The 16,161-nt window shown below is 41.0% G+C and overlaps 1 protein-coding gene across 2 annotated transcripts in view; it reads right to left on the reverse strand.

Annotated features, from left to right (window-relative positions):
• Positions 1 to 893: 893 nt before the first annotated feature.
• Positions 894 to 16,161, reverse strand: part of TSHZ2 (teashirt zinc finger homeobox 2) — a 437,737-nt gene continuing 422,469 nt past the window's right edge. For both annotated transcript variants that reach the window (XM_055306518.1, XM_055306509.1), the window contains exon 3: positions 894 to 2,047. In XM_055306518.1, the coding sequence (XP_055162493.1) occupies positions 2,046 to 2,047 (2 nt within the window). In that variant the 3' untranslated portion in view covers positions 894 to 2,045. The remainder of the gene's footprint in view (positions 2,048 to 16,161) is intronic.

Raw genomic sequence — 16,161 nt, forward strand, 5'->3', positions numbered from 1 at the left:
TATTTCGACTGCCATCTCAATCCGATGATGTGAGGGGTATATTTTCTGTCCATGCCTCATTACTTCAGAATGACATTCCTGGAACTTCATTTACTTTTTCCCTCCTTCCCCGAAGCGCCATATTTTTTCCCATCTAGGTTATGCATGCCATAAAAAAAGCAATTTGCTATTATATGTGGCATAAGGGCAACACTTTCCCTAGGAGGTAAATAAGAAGTTTTTTTTTTTTTTTTAATCCCAATGTTGAATTTAGGGATCATGTCAAAATTTCCAAAGCAATTTCAACAGGCAGCTTCCACGAGAAACGGTGAAGAGGATATTTGGCTTCGTGTTGTTGGTGTTGAGATTTTTTTTTTTTTTTTTTTTTTTTTGCGTGTGAGAACCTCGGTAATTAAAGCAACCACAAAATTGTTTTTTTTTTTTTGTTTGTTTGTTTCAGAATCCTCAAGTTCCTAGTGTTGTACCTAGAGTAGTTTAACTATTTCGCCTATAGCTGAGCAGCAGTTTATAACACAATCCAGACTTTATTTGTCCTTTAAGAATAAGGAAATTCATTGTTTAAATGCAATGACAGATTTACCTGTTTATAGATTGCTTTGAGTTGTATAGAAATGCTCAACCAGAGTAAACAGCTCTACCCCTGAATTTCCAAACTGTGCGCTAGGTATGCAAGACTTTTCATATTAAAACATGCTCTTAGCTTTTCCAGGTTGACTTAGGACCTGATTTTAATCTGTGTAATACAGTATTCCCGTTAATAATAACGTATAATTAAGACATCCGTTAAAAATCCATAACGTTAATTTGATGGAGAAAATCTAATACAGTTCTATTGGAATTTTTACGTTAAATTAACTTTAACGGGCTTTTAATGGATGTCTTAATTAGATCTCATTATTAACGGGAATACTCCACAAATTAAAATTGGGCCCTCAAAGTTTTAATGAAAAAAGTTGCGGGAACACATTTAAAACGGACACCCTATTTCATGCTTTCTGTTGCTTCTGGAGCTAAGCTGGTCTCCCCGTCCAGAAACAACAGGTCCTGCAGAAGGAGATCCCCGGGCAAGGGGGCCGCTGAACTTTCCACCCTGCAGAGACCTCATCTTCTCACTTGCTTTCCCACCCCGCCTCTCACCACCTTCCCTGCTTCTGCCAGGTTGCAGGTCTCCTATGTGGACTTAGAACCGTTGTGTTTTTTTCGTTGTTGTTGTCTTTTGTGGGTTGTGTGTGTGTGTGTGTGTGACCAACAAAGATGATGATTAAAAAGATGCCCACCAGCGCTTGGGAAAAAAGTCTTTGGCAGCAACATGGTTAAGCCTAACCGTTTGAACAACTTTCACAGAAGATGAACATGGCTGAGAGGTTTCCTTGGCTCAAACTCTGGTCTAACTTAATAATTCTTCCACTTTGCGGTGACGAATGGCTCCCCAGTGCAGGGCCAGGACTGGGCAATCCAGGTGCAACCGTAATTGTTGCTCTGAACAGAAACATTTCCTTTCGACAAACGTTCCCAGAGGGGTTATAAATAGGAAATGGACATTACCATGGAAAGTGGGCTTCCAAGGGTCTGCATCTAGCACAGCTCACTTGGACATTAAACTACGAGGACTCATACTCCCCCGCCCTTTCCTGTCAAGGGTTACAGACCGACGGAATAAGTACATCAATGTTCTCAGTCATTATTTTTCTTCAGTGGCACTTTGTTTTCTCGTGACAGTGAAAAGGGGACCATGGAGACGAGACTGCCTCTTTGCAGTTTATCAATGAAGATCTAATATCGTCCATAAGCAGAGAAGTGGAAATCAATACTTCATTACCAAATTGTTAGTAAGAATGAAGAGAGATGGCTGGGCTGGGTTTTTTTTTTTTTCCTTTTTTCTTTTTTTCTTTTTCTTTCTTTCTTTTTTCTTTTTTTTTTTTTTTTTTGGCAGTCTTCTCAGAGCAGGGTGTCAGGAGGAGTTCAGTGTCAGAAGCAGGTGGTATACAATGAAGGACTCAGGGTGAGCGGGATCCAGGCTGGAGAAGTTGAAACTAAGGCATTTGTCCTGTAATGGGAATCAGAACAACAGAGAAAGATGCATTATTTTCTGAGGAATAGCTCAGGTGGTTATTTCCCCCAGGTAGCCAAGTGGCCCACCTGCACTATTTCATTTGTATTAATGTTCTGCATGGAATCATGGAATCATTGTTACCTCTAGCCTAGGGTATGATATAACCATGTGATTCCTAGAAAGGGAAGAGCCAGCTTAGGGGAAAAAAGAATCTTTAAAATGTTTGGAAGAGATATTTATACACTCATGTTCATTGCAGCATTATTCATAATAGGCAAAAGGAGGAAGCAAACTAGATGTCCGTTGACGGATGGATGTATAAACAAAATGTGGTATATGTATACATACAATGCGTTACTATTCAGTCTTAAAAGGAAGGGAAAATTCTTATACATTCTACAACATGGATGAACCTTGAGGACATTGTGTTAAGACAAAATAAGCCAGTCATAAAATACTATATGACTTCACTTCCATGGAGGTACCTAGGGTAGTCAAACAAACTTACAGAAACACAAAGCAGAAATGGTCATTGCCAGGGGGTGGGGAGTGGGGGAATTGTTGTTTAATGTGTATGGACTTTCAATTTTGCAAGACAAAAAAGTTCTGCAGATGGAGAGTAGTGATAGTTGCACAACAATGGGAATGTGCTTACTGCCACTTGGAAATGGTCAAGAGGATACATTTTATGTTTTGTGTGCTTTTCCATAATTAAAAATAAAAGCTATAATGTATGGCTTTCCCATTATACAGCATTTTGAAAAAGAAAAAATAAATTAACCTGTGGCCCTACCATCCAGGGAGAGCTCCTATTCACATTCTGCTGTATTTCCTTCTAGTTTTCTCCTGTGCGTTTGCATGAGGCATACAGGGTTAAAAGTGCCCATTGTGCAGTGTTCCTTTTTGGTGTGTCCTCCCACTTGGAAGCTTCACTGTAAATAGTTATACAAGTTCTATCACCTACATTATCAGAATTTACTAAAATGCTCTCATGATGTTGGACATTTCATTTGCTTCCAATTTTATTCAACTATAGGTAACACCGTGATAAACAACTTTGTGTTTAAAGCCTTGCAGTTTTGTTGGGATAGATTCATAGACTTAAGTTGCCAGATGTGGACACACATTCCTGAGTCAAAAGATAGGAACGTTTTTGTGGTTGGGGAAGTGCTACTTAAAAGTATGCTTTGCTACTTAAACGTATGCTTGTATGAGATTAATTGGGAGAATTTTTTTCAGATATGTGCTATCTAGGTTATGGTAAGAATGCATATAGTTTCCATTAGCCCAACCTGGGTGGCATTCCTTGTTCATGTCTTATTGTTTAGCGGTATTGCCTGTTTTTGTGAGAAAAAAACACCTTGGACTTACATGTCGTTAGTCTTTTGGAAAAGGAAAACTTCTAAGTTTCTAGTAGAAGAATAAGAGCAAGTTGAAAACTGTTGACAGTTGATGCGTGTGAAGAAAGTATGCACAAAATAACCACAATAGACGTTATAAGCGATTCCCTGGTAAGAAGTAGCATGATGCTAACACTAGAGGCAGTTGTTATATACCTACCAGATGCCAGGCACTTTACACATACTACCACTGACACTTGACACAATCTCATCTTAAAAAGAAGAGTCTCAAAGAGGTTCATGACTTAACCAAGGTCACATGGCTAATAAAAAGGAGAAGATGGCTTTAAATTTACATCTTCCCATTTAGAAGCTTCCATGCTCACTTCAGGCATCCCTTCCCCACACGGCCCTTCTAGATTACAGATGGTCACCATCAGTGGGAGGAGTCATTTCCCTTTGACGTTAGTTAGGTTTGCATTTCAGAGACAAAGTAGTCTTCCCTCTAACTTGGTTGGAACCCCCTGGCAGGTCCGGAAACTTGGAGGAGAGTGGTTACTCTGGGTCAGAGAAAGAGAAAGAAAGATGGCAGAAATTGTAACGGTATACACAGAAGGTAGGAGGAGGGAGAGAGGGAGAAAGAAGAAGAGAGCAGAGGATTTTCTTTCTTCTTCTCTTTTTAAAAGATTTTATTTATTTATTCATGAGAGACACAGAGATAGGGGGGCAGAGACACAGGAAGAGGGAGAAGCAGGCACACTGTGTGGAGCCTGATGCAGGACTCGATCCCAGGACCCCAGAATCATGACCTGAGCTGAAGGCAGATGCTCAACCACTGAGCCACCCAGGTGCCCCCCAGTGGATTTTCTTAAAGGGTGAAAGTGTCTTGCACTGTGAGGTCCTGGCTGGAGGGTTGGCACACACTCTCTTTGAGGCCCCCCTTCTCTCCTCCCTGACCATGATATTAACATGATACCGGTTTTAGAGAACTTGGTTTCATTTGTCATTTCTCTGGATTTGTTCAACACCCAGACTCTTCTGCCTGGGTTTCTCTTAGGGCAAAGTTTGCTCTGGGGAAGGAGGGAGGAGAATGAAAAAAAGTAATTGTATTATATTACAGTCCCCTACTTGGAAATTCACAATAACATTAGCATAATAAAGGCTCTAAGAAGTCCTGCCACCAAAACCCAACCCAACCCAACCCAACACAATGGGTCTTTATTTAACACAGTGATTCCCAGATTTATGTGATGACCCCTTTTCTTTCCCATAAAACACTCACAAATATCCTTAGGTGTTGTTTCTCTGGAAAATATCTTCATGGCAGGCTCTTGTGTAAAAATAATGAAGGTGCTCAGCTCCTAAGATCGCAGTCCTGACCTCATTATTGACTTTCTGTGATTCTTTGCACAGGTCTGTGGCTTTTTGGGGTCTCGGCATGAAAGGAGCCTGTTGTAGTGATAGCTTGACATTTCTCGAGTTTCCTCTACTTGTGTCAACCTCATGATGCTGCCGTACAGGAGGGAGTAGTGTCTACGCTTCCCAGCCTAGGAAATGGACATTTAAGGAGGTGAATCCATTTGGACTGCAGTCACTTGGCTGGTAAGTGGGAGAAAGGGTAGTTGGGTGCAAGGTTGTCTGGGCTCTTACACCACTGCTTCTTTTATGGTCTGTGATGGTTTGGTAATATCGTAAAGTGTTGAACACTAACATTATTAATAATTCAGAAGCATTTCTCCAAGAGTATCTGTACAGTTAGTTATAGTTACTGAGTTAAATTCTAGATACAAGTGCCTTCTATTGAAACCTGACAGATCTTGGGACACCTGGGTGGCTCAGTGGTTGAGTGTGCCTTTGGCTCCTGTCATGATCCCAGAGTCCTGGGATCAAGTCCCACATCAGGCTCCTCGCAGGGAGCCTGCTTCTCCCTTTGTCTGTGTCTCCACCTCTCTCTCTGTGTCTCTCATGAATAAATAAAATCTTTTTTTTTTAATTTTTATTTATTTATGATAGTCACACACACACACACACAGAGAGAGAGAGAGAGAGAGAGAGAGAGAGAGAGGCAGAGACACAGGCAGAGGGAGAAGCAGGCTCCATGCCCTGGGAGCCCGACGTGGGATTCAATCCTGGGTCTCCAGGATCACGCCCTGGGCCAAAGGCAGGCGCTAAACCGCCACCCAGGGATCCCGAATAAATAAAATCTTAAAACAAACAAACAAACAAACAAACACCTGACAGATCTCATATTCCACCCTGATGGGTGGATGTGGTGTATTCTTCCAGAAGTTCAGGGTTCCTGTACTAAAACAGGATGTGTACAGAGGAGAACTGAATCTTGGGCCACTTTGATACCATATAACTTTCCTTACTACTTCTTATCTTAGAAGAAGCAGCAGCACCTTAGTTTTCTGTAGGTCTAAAGATGGGACCCTGCAGAAAATTAAAGCTAGAAAATGAAGGGAATGAGAAGTAGTGGTTTAATTTCTCACTGTTCAGAATGAGGTGTGTAAACTACTCTTGGTTGCGTCTCTACTGGTTGTGGAGGCCATACTTTGCTGCTGCGTGGATTTTTTTTTCTTTCCGTAGTATGTTAAGCTACTACTATAAAAATAAAACAGAAATAAATAAAAAATTTTAATTACATATCTAAAAAGTCATTGGCAGTGTTCATTAAGGAGAGTTTGTGAGGGAGAGGCAGGCAAAGAGATGTAATTATCTTTGTATTAATTACACAGCCACCAATAGATGTGTAGAATTATATCTACTTTAATTTGGCCACGCTAGAATTTTTTTTTTTTTTTTGAAAAAGAGAGAGAGTGGGCCAGGGGAGGGAGGGGAGAGAGAGAGAGAGAGAGAGAGAGAGAGAGAGAGAGAGAGAGAATGTCAAGCAGGTTCTATGCCCAGCAAGGATCCCTATGAGGGCCTGGTCTCAGGACCCTGAGATCATGACCTGAGCCGAAATCAAGAGTCAGACACTTGGGATCCCTGGGTGGCGCAGCGGTTTAGCACCTGCCTTTGGCCCAGGGCGTGATCCTGGCGACCCGGGATCGAATCCCACGTTGGGCTCCCGATGCATGGAGCCTGCTTCTCCCTCTGCCTGTGTCTCTGCCTCTCTCTCTTTCTCTGTGTGACTATCATAAATAAATAAAAATTAAAAAAAAAAAAGAGTCAGATGCTTAACCAGCTGAGCCACCCAGGCACCCCTGGCAATCCTAGAATTTTTTTTTTTAATTTTTATTTATTTATGATAGTCACAGAGAGAGAGAGAGAGAGGCAGAGACACAAGCAGAGGGAGAAGCAGGCTCCACGCACCAGGATCCCAACGTGGGACTCGATCCCGGGTCTCCAGGATCGCGCCCTGGGCCAAAGGCAGGCGCCAAACCGCTGCGCCACCCAGGGATCCCGCAATCCTAGAATTTTTAATCCCTCTGGCACATCATTTTGGTTGGCCCTTCCTCTCCCGGCCCTTGCTCAGGCCTGCCTTCTTCTTTTTCTACTTTTCCTGTTCTCAGAGCTGTGTTGCTATTCCTGAGGGGAGTCCTGTGGTTGCTATAAGGATGGGCACACCACCAATGTTGAATGGTTTAGGTACTGGGACTCTTAGGCACCTTGCAACATTGGGACTGCTTCTTACAAGGCGGTATTGTCTCTCATCCTACACCATTTTTGAAAATCTCTCTGTAGGTTGGGGTTTCTCAACCTTGGCACTATTTATATTTTGGGCTGGATAATTCTTTGTTGTGGGAGACTGTCCTGGGCACTGCAGGACTTGTAGCAGCATCTCTGGCCTCCACCCACTAGATTTCACTAGCAGCCCCCTTACCCTTGAGTTGTGACAGCCAAAAATATCCCTGGATGTTGTCAAGTGTTCCTGGGTCGGGAAGCAAAATGATCTATCACAGCAGTTCAGAACCGCTGACAGAATGGAAAACATTTTTATAATTATTTCAGCCTAGAACCAAATTCCATTTTACATATAAACACGAAGTATTTGGTGCACAGTTTCATATACATTGCATTGTCCAGAAATAAAACCCTCTTGCAAACAAAGAAGAACTAGCTTGTTTTCTTTGGAATTTTCACAGGAGTTCCTGGCAATTAAAAAAAAAAAATCAAGTCACCTGTGGCATCGCCACTCATGGTATTTGAGATGCCCACTCAAGGGCTCCAGAACTGACCTGCACTTGTCATTGATGTGTTCACAGTGAGTCTACATATATGAGCACACAGTGGACCTCCTTGTCATCCTTTGAGGACCTCGTACCTGAGTGCGGCCCACAGAACAGTAGCATTGGGATCACCAGTGCAGGGGGCCTGTCCCCAGTCCTGCTGACTCAGAATCTGCATTTCACAGGACTTGAGGGGATGCTGTTCATGTTTGAGGAGTCCTGTTCGAGTGGACTTTTGTGCCCAAACGTTTTCCTTTGGTTTCTCACTGTACACTCATCGCACCAGATGCTTTCTTTTGGAAATGATGTATGTAAGCTGGTCATGTGATCTCTGAATTCATTTCTGGATCGTAAAGGGGAAATCAGAAAATGTGTGTTGGGAAATGTCCAGGCTGGGTCTGCAAAGGCTGAGGACCCCTGCCCTCCGCGGGCTCCATGTAGGCAGACGCATCTGGTGTGTGATGTCAGCTATCACCTGTGTGCCGAGGACTGCGTGTTCCAGATCCGCACATCCAACCGCCTTCTTGACGCCTCTACGTGAGTGTCCCACAAGTCCATCCGAGGCAACTGTTTCTAAAGCAGGGAGCTTGAATTCCCCCGCTCCCCAGCCCATTTCTCCTCCAGTGTTTCTGTTCATAGGAAACGGAACCTCGGGCCACTCAAGTGTTCCGGCCAGAAAGTTGGGTCATCCTTGACACCTCATCATAAAAGCTCTCGCCAGAATCTACGTCCATGCCTTCCCCAACACCCCAGTTCAAGCCTGAGCGTATCCTCCCCAGATGATGGTAGTACCCTCCCCCAGGACTGCGTTACTCTGCTCTGCATCTTGCTCATCATCTTCCATATGGCAAACAAAGCGAGCTTATGAAAACTTTAATTAGATTGCAGCAGTCACTCCCTAATTCCTCCCAGCTTAGAGTCCTTTGGTGACCTCCACCGCACTCAGGAAAAACCCTGTATTTCTCAAACTTTTGGCTTGATCTGGCCTTGCCACCTCTCTGACCTTACTTGGGTCTCTAGGCCCCTTGCTGATCTGTCCCAAGGACAGGGACCTTCCGACAGCATCCTTAACATGCCCGGGGGCTTTGTAGGTGCTGTTCCCTCTGTCTATGATGTTCTTCCTTCTATTCGGGAGCACCTTATCATTCTTGAAGTCTTAACTGGAATGTCACTTCCTCAGAGAAGCCTTTTCTCACCCTCGGGGCTTGACCAAGTTCTTTTGATATAATCTTGCACCTTATATGTTGTTCTTATGGGACTTACTGCAGTTTATAAACTTAATCATAGGCTTAATTTTTAATTTAGTGTCTGCCCCCTATACTGTAAATGCCAGGAAGGTGGGGGTAGTGTGCTTTTTTGTTTTTTTTTTTAAAGATTTATTTATTTATTTGAGAGAGAGAGAGAGGGCACAGTGGAGAGGGCAGAAGGAGAGGGAGATCTCAAGCAGACTCCCCACTAAGTGTGGAGCCAGACACAGGGCTTGATCAAGATCTGAGCTGAAACCAAGAGTCAGAGAGGCCCAACCACTGAGCCACCCAAGGTGCCCTGACTGTGCTTTTTGATCATAATAAGCAGATAAGCCAACATCTGATACATGGTATGTACTTGATAAATATATGCTGAGTGAATGAAGCCCTAAAGACAACATGAAAAAAGAATTTTAAAGTATTTTAAAATACTTTAAGATAATATAAAAGCAAATAATAGACTTGCCTGGAATCCTACTTCTCTAATTCTATGAAAGAGACAATGCACAACATGCAAAGAAAAAAGAGATTAGGACAGTTAGTCCATAGAGACATAAATGGACATGAACAAGCTTTGCCATCTGCTCGGTACTTTCAACTTCAAAGAATAATTTATTTTGCCATGTTGAAACAATTTACATCTTTTCAAATGTTATCTATATCTATATCTATATCTCTACTCTTATACACAATGTATATGTGTGTGTGTGTGTGTATACTTTTCTGAAATATAGTGGATAAATATTAGTAGCCCCAAAGATAAAAAGATTGAGGCCAAGGGGGTTTAAATAATTTGCTCCCATAGTGATTAGTGATGAAATCAGGATATCTGGCTCCTAATATTGGGCTTCTAAAAACTGGTTAAAAATGAAAAAAAAAACTGCAATATAAATGCTGAAAATACATAAAATGTTAAAAAAGACTGTGATAAGAAAGCAAAGTGGTTATGTAGACGTGTGATTCCTAACCGTGTAATCCTGGGAGAAACCTGCAGTTAATATTTTTTCAAATTGATTTTACAATTTGAAAATCCAAATTGGCTCACCTACATTGCTGAATTTCATCATTAGTGCTTCATCTAATTTTTCCTAAGAGAAATCTCTGTGTGCAGAAACCCTTACACTTTGGTGGACCAATTTCAATTTTTAGAACGAATAAAGTAATTGCTTAAATGTATTGAATGCTTTTCATATGCCAGACACAGCTCTATGTAAGTAGGTGGATAATATTTTCAAATATTATCTGATGTGTTTTTGCCTTTTCTTGATTTCTTTCTTCCACATACTTTTCCCACCACTGAAAGCAGACACTGAGACAAATTGCTCTCAAAAAGGGAGGCCACAAAATAAGCCAGACAGAATAAAGTGGCTGGGCTTCAGAGTGGGTGAGAGTGACTTTATCTTTCTTTAATAAATCTCAGAGGTTGAGTCAATAGAAAAATTAAAATAGAACAGTAACATCCAGGTAATGACTATTAATTTTAGGCCTCACCCCTTGACATTTTTTCCATTAATCATCCCAACAATACAGGGGGTGTGTCCAATATGACGGGGGAAGAAGCTGATATTTAGGTTACTGACTTATCCAAGGTGACATGACAATAAATGGAAATGGTTATTCCAATATTCAATCGGAATATATCTTTTCTGGATTTTATTTTATTTTATTTTTTTATTATTTTATTTTAAAATATTTTTATTTATTTATTTATGATAGTCACAGAGAGAAAGAGAGAGAGGCAGAGACACAGGCAGAGGGAGAAGCAGGCTCCATGCACTGGGAGCCCGACGTGGGATTCGATCCCGGGTCTCCAGGATCACGCCCTGGGCCAAAGGCAGGCGCCAAACTGCTGCGCCACCCAGGGATCCCTATTTTATTTTATTTTATTTTATTTTATTTTATTTTATTTTATTTTATTTTATTATTTTATTTTATTTTCTTTTCTTTCTTTTCTGGATTTTAGAGCCCTTACTCTTTTTTTTTTCCCCCTACTCTTAACCACACAAGAATTATTCCTGATGTGGGATGTGTGCCAATGAGTACACAGATTCTTTGTCAAAGGGCTGTTTGATTAGACCGTTGAAGAAAAAGATGCAAAATTATTATCGATCTTGATAGTCTTCTCCTTGGAACATCTGAATACAGATGACAAGCTGGTCATAATCGACACACTGGAAAATCTCAACTTTTGAACTTCCTCTTTTAAAACACAACTTGCGATAAATGAACCATATGCTTCAAATGTATAATATATGCTCCATGACACAAACCAGACAGTCGACTGCCCACAGCTCTAAAGCTAAAGGAAAGTTTTTCTATGTTTTTCTTTCTTTATCAATGCCTGAGTGAATACTTTCTAAGCTTACCTCTGCCCTATACCACCAAATTCGAGTGTCTAAGAGAGTGGGCAAATTGGAAATAATTGTTAAAATAATTTCCATTTTGGCCTACTTGATGGGAAAATAATTGTTAAAATAATTTCCATTTTGGCCTACTTGATGGGAAATAATTGTTAAAATAATTTCCATTTTGGCCTACTTGATGGGAAACCCTTGAAATGGTTTCAAATCTCTTCACCGCTATGTGTGAAATGGCTGTGGAATGAAACTGGCAGACACAGGGTGACATCTTGGAGAATAACAACAACAACAACAACAAAAATGTCAGGCAGAAAGACGTGGGGCCTCCTGAGAGTGGTGCAGACGCTGTCACTAGGTGTCATTTGTGTCCTTCCCTGTGTGTCAGCTTAGAAGATTTCAATGGCAGAAGAAAATCTGTTCCTTAAAGCACACTCTTCAACTTCAGATGGCCCAAGTAGTTGAGACACAGAAATGAACGAAAAGGCATGGGGGGCTGCCTTGTGAAAATCTCTTGACAACTAATAATAGGATTAGGGAGTCTTAACCACTATACAGTTATCCCTAATTATAACCAAAGGTACATCAATCTAAATAAAAATGATAAGGTAGATAGAAGAATTCCCCCTCCCGCCAATTAGCGTTTTAATACAAATCTCTCCTCAGTATGATGCTTTGACAAAGTTTGGATTGGATAATTATCAAAAAGAGATAGAGCCCAGTGTTAAGAAAAACATATTTTTGTAGAAAGGAATGGTTTCAGTTTTAAGTGTTTGGTTTTGGGACGCCTGGGTGGCTCAGCGGTTGAGCGTCTCCCTTTGGCTCAGGGTGTGATCCTGGAGTCCCAGGATCCAGTCCTGCATCAGGCTCCCTCCATGGGGCCTGCTTCTCCCTCTGTCTGTGTCTCTGCCTCTCTCTCTCTCTCTCTCTCTCTCTCTCTCTGTGTCTCTCATGAATAAATATATAAAATCTTAAAAAAAATAAGTGTTTGGTTTTATTTGGGAATCTCCTACTATCTTGATTGTACTCACTCCATTGCAAAAGTTGTGCATGGAGTTTCTGCCAGACATTTAGTTATCAGGAAAAGTTTTGCTTCATCTTAAATTCCGGTATACATTTTCTTTATGGAAAAGATGGATCTCGGGGTGGATCAGGTTTCCATTTTTGCTTTCACTACTGGGAAGCTCAGTGTGCATTTGGTGGCCCAACTTTATCGACTATGTAGCCTCTTGGAACTCCAGTATATACCCAACAACTTCTTTTCATATTCTTTTTCTTCATTTTCATATTCTTTATTTTCTTTTGGCACATTTGTTAATAGCTTGGCTCTGTCATCTACTAGCTGTGGGATCTTGGGGGAGATGACTTGGCTTTTATGAACCTAAATTCCACATCTGCAAAATCAGGCTAATAATAGTACCTTGCATGTAATGGTGCTGGGTACACAATAAAATGTATGTTTTAAAAAGTTATTTTCTTTTATGATTTTATTTCCTTGCATACAATACAGCACCTTAAAAGTCCTGTGCAATAAGATGTAGAGTAAATTAAGAAAACACACACATAAAATTCTGCTTATGTGTTAGAAATAAGTAATCATTGGGTCTTGGAAAGTGAATTATTCTTTCCTTCTGAAAACTTGAAAAACTAAGTAGAAGAGAGACTCTTCAGTTCATGCATTAAATGTTGAAAAGAAATCAGTTGTTAATTCAGATGCGGAACTCAGAAAAGTTTTCCCCTTTTATAAAAAAAAGGATAAAATAGCATTTCAAAACATTTGATGTGGTTATTAAGAAGAAAGTAGAAAGCAGTCATATTACCATTTTATTAAGTGCTCATTACAAGCTCTGCATTTACAGTAATACCTGATAGTAGATCACATTGTCCCTATTCATTGATGACAAAATTTCTTAACCAAATTCAGATGGGTAGCAAGTAGTAGAGTTGGCATTTGGACTTTGGTCTGTCTGGCGTCAAAGCTTGTTCTCGAACCAATATTTATCACTGTCAGAGGAACTAACTAGAATCTTTTAAAGGCATATTGCTCAGTAATGCCATATAATGAAAAATAAGGACTGAAAAACCGTTCAGCTATTGTTGTCCTTTTGAGAAAGGAATTAGAAAGATGGTGAAGATCAGGACAACATCCTGACAATGGAAAGGGAAAATGTCCTTGGTGGTTTCAATGTTAATTATAATTTCATGTTTGGCAATTATGTATTTCATCTTTGACGATTCTCATCGATGGTTGATTTTGGTGCACGGCCATAGAAGAGAGAAAGAAAGCAATTTCCCTGTACCCATTTTTATTGAGCCACATTCATATACTCCAAAAGGGCACTTAAATTGTTTGAAAGGGGTCTAGATGCTGGCAAACACCACCATAAACAACCCGGACAGCTTAAAGTCCAAACCGCCAACGACATGATTCACAATGGAACCCATCTTCTCTAAGTGGAGTGCAGAGCCAAATGTTATTTATTACAACTAACTTACAACCGAACGAGATTCACTGCGTGGACACAGCTAGGGGACTTTACTGCTGCCTAAATGTGAGTTGTTGGTGTTTAGGAAGAACGGCATGCCCTCCAAGCATGACAAATAAACAGGGCAGATTATTATTATTATTTTTTTTAACCTGTGATTATGTATCTAAGCCCATGGCAGCACTGTTTGTAGTGTTGCCTACATTGGAAAGGGGATTAATGGGTAGGAACCCATGTTTAGATAATTCAGGTAAACCCTCCCACTTTCCAAGAAGTTTTCCTTCTTTTTAGTGATAGTTTCATTCATTGGGTACTTGCTCTTTGAAGATTGACTGCTGTTGTTTTATTTAATCTCTATAGTAATCTCCAAATGTAGCTCTTATGAACCCCTTTTCAGAAGTCAGGGAATAGGGAGCCAGAGCTTTAAGTGATAGGGCCAAGATCCTGCAGAGTGATACAACAGGGTGTGAACCCAGGTCTCTCTGTCACCCAAAGTACCATGCTGTTCATGATAATAACTAGTACCCTTTACCAACTCGATGGCTACCAGTAGTTACAAATCCTCACAAAGGATTTGGAAACTCTAAGTTATTTCCTATTACAAATGAAGAACCAGAGGATCAGGAGGTTAAGTTGTTCCCTCCACCCACACAACCATTTCCTCATGAAGCTGGAGTGAAATCAAGATTTGTATGGATCTCTCACCCAGACTCATCTGACTCTACCAATGTTTTTCCAAAGTATGTTATGGAATGCCTGAGTCCCTTGAGATGCTCTAAAAAAAAAAAAAAAGATTAAAAAAATTTCATTTATTTATATTTTAAACAAAATCTCCACAGAAACGTCAATCTCCTTCCCACTTCACAATCTGTGAACCTGCTGTGTGCTTATCTAAAATGCCCCTCCATGACCCTGCCTGGATGATTCCTGCTCCACACTCGATCACTTACTCACTGGCTTAAGTATCATGTCGTCAGAAAGACCTTTGCTTATTCCAGAATCCTGACCTTCTCTTACCCCAGAAAAAGAAAACCCAATTTTTTTTCTCTCCTATCTCCAATTTGCTATTAATAAAGTGAGTATTGGTTTAACCCTTGGCTCTTCCACTGGCCTTTAGGAGGGTGGGGATGGTGACTGTTTCGTTCAACACATCTCTGAAGCACCCAGTGCCATGTCAGTCCAGTCCAATGCCTGGCCCATCATTGTCATTCAGTGAAGAAACATGAGTTTTTCTTCCTACTTTGCCCATTGCTCTACCCTTGTAGAATCATGAAAATGGAAGCGAATGACCTCAAGGATCCTCCCTGTCCTCACCATTTTGCAGATGGTGACCTGGAGGCCTAGAGTTCACATCCATTGGATGATGAGAATAGTAACAAGAAATACCTGTTATTTATCAACCAAGCATGTTCATGACGTAGAGACCATGTGTTTAACCAAATATGTCTAATCTTCAAGATGGATGAGGAAACAAGCTCAGAGGTGTTAAGTAGAGCTAGTATACTCAGAGCTAGTAAGTGGCATGGAATGATCTGTGCCTTGTGCCTCTGAGCACATTCTCCACGTTGGCCCCACTCCACATGGGAGTCACCGGGGAGCTTTAAAACACTCATACCTAGGCTCACTCTCAGAGGTTCTGCTTTAATTGGTCCAGGGCATGGCTTGGGCATTGGGATTTTTAAAAGCTCCCCAGGGGATTCTAATATGCTGCCAAGATTGAGAACTACTGCTTTAATGTATGATTGATTGATCGATTGATTACTGCCATTTAATCAATTGCCCTTCTTGCAGGGAATCAGTAGAATATATGACTTGTGCAATTCTACTACAACGTTCTTTGCTTCTATCTCTCTTTCTTTTGCTCTTCCCCTCCCCACCCCAAAACCTGCATTTTTATGTAAATTCCTTCACAACACCTACAAATATAAAAAAAAAAACCCACACTGTGCAACTGTTTATAAAGATAGAGGCCCTCATTTACAAGTCCCTGACAATATGGTCTAGTTACTTCTCAAATAAGAGTGAGCAAGTAAATTTCCAGACACACAGAGAATTCACAGGAGACCTTCAAGAACCTGGGGTTCACTTGCCCGGCAGTAATAACACCTGGTGTTATCAGATAATGAAGATTCACCTGCTGCTGGGCATGATGTGAGGTTGGTGGGGGAAAGAGAGCCCTACCCCTGCCCTTCCAAACCAAGGTGGGTATTATCAGAAGTACCGTTCTACAAAGGGTCAACTGACTCATGAAGCATTGGTCACCATGGTTAGTAAGAGGTGGATTCTGGATTTGGACATTCCTCTACCTACCCCTCCCCTGCCGCCAGTTACACCATCATCGCTAACCACACTCCTGGAGGCTTCCTCAGACTCTGCCTTGTGATCCTGTTTGTGCACTGAAAAAAACACTGAACAAGGTGCTCTTCCTCGAAGGAATTAAACTCTTTCCTCTACCCCCAATTCAACTGTTGAGAAGCAATAATATTGATTTTAAATGTCTTGCTTA

The sequence above is a fragment of the Nyctereutes procyonoides genome, unplaced genomic scaffold (assembly GCF_905146905.1).
Source record: "Nyctereutes procyonoides isolate TBG_1078 unplaced genomic scaffold, NYPRO_anot_genome, whole genome shotgun sequence".
Taxonomy (NCBI): Eukaryota; Metazoa; Chordata; class Mammalia; order Carnivora; family Canidae; genus Nyctereutes; species Nyctereutes procyonoides.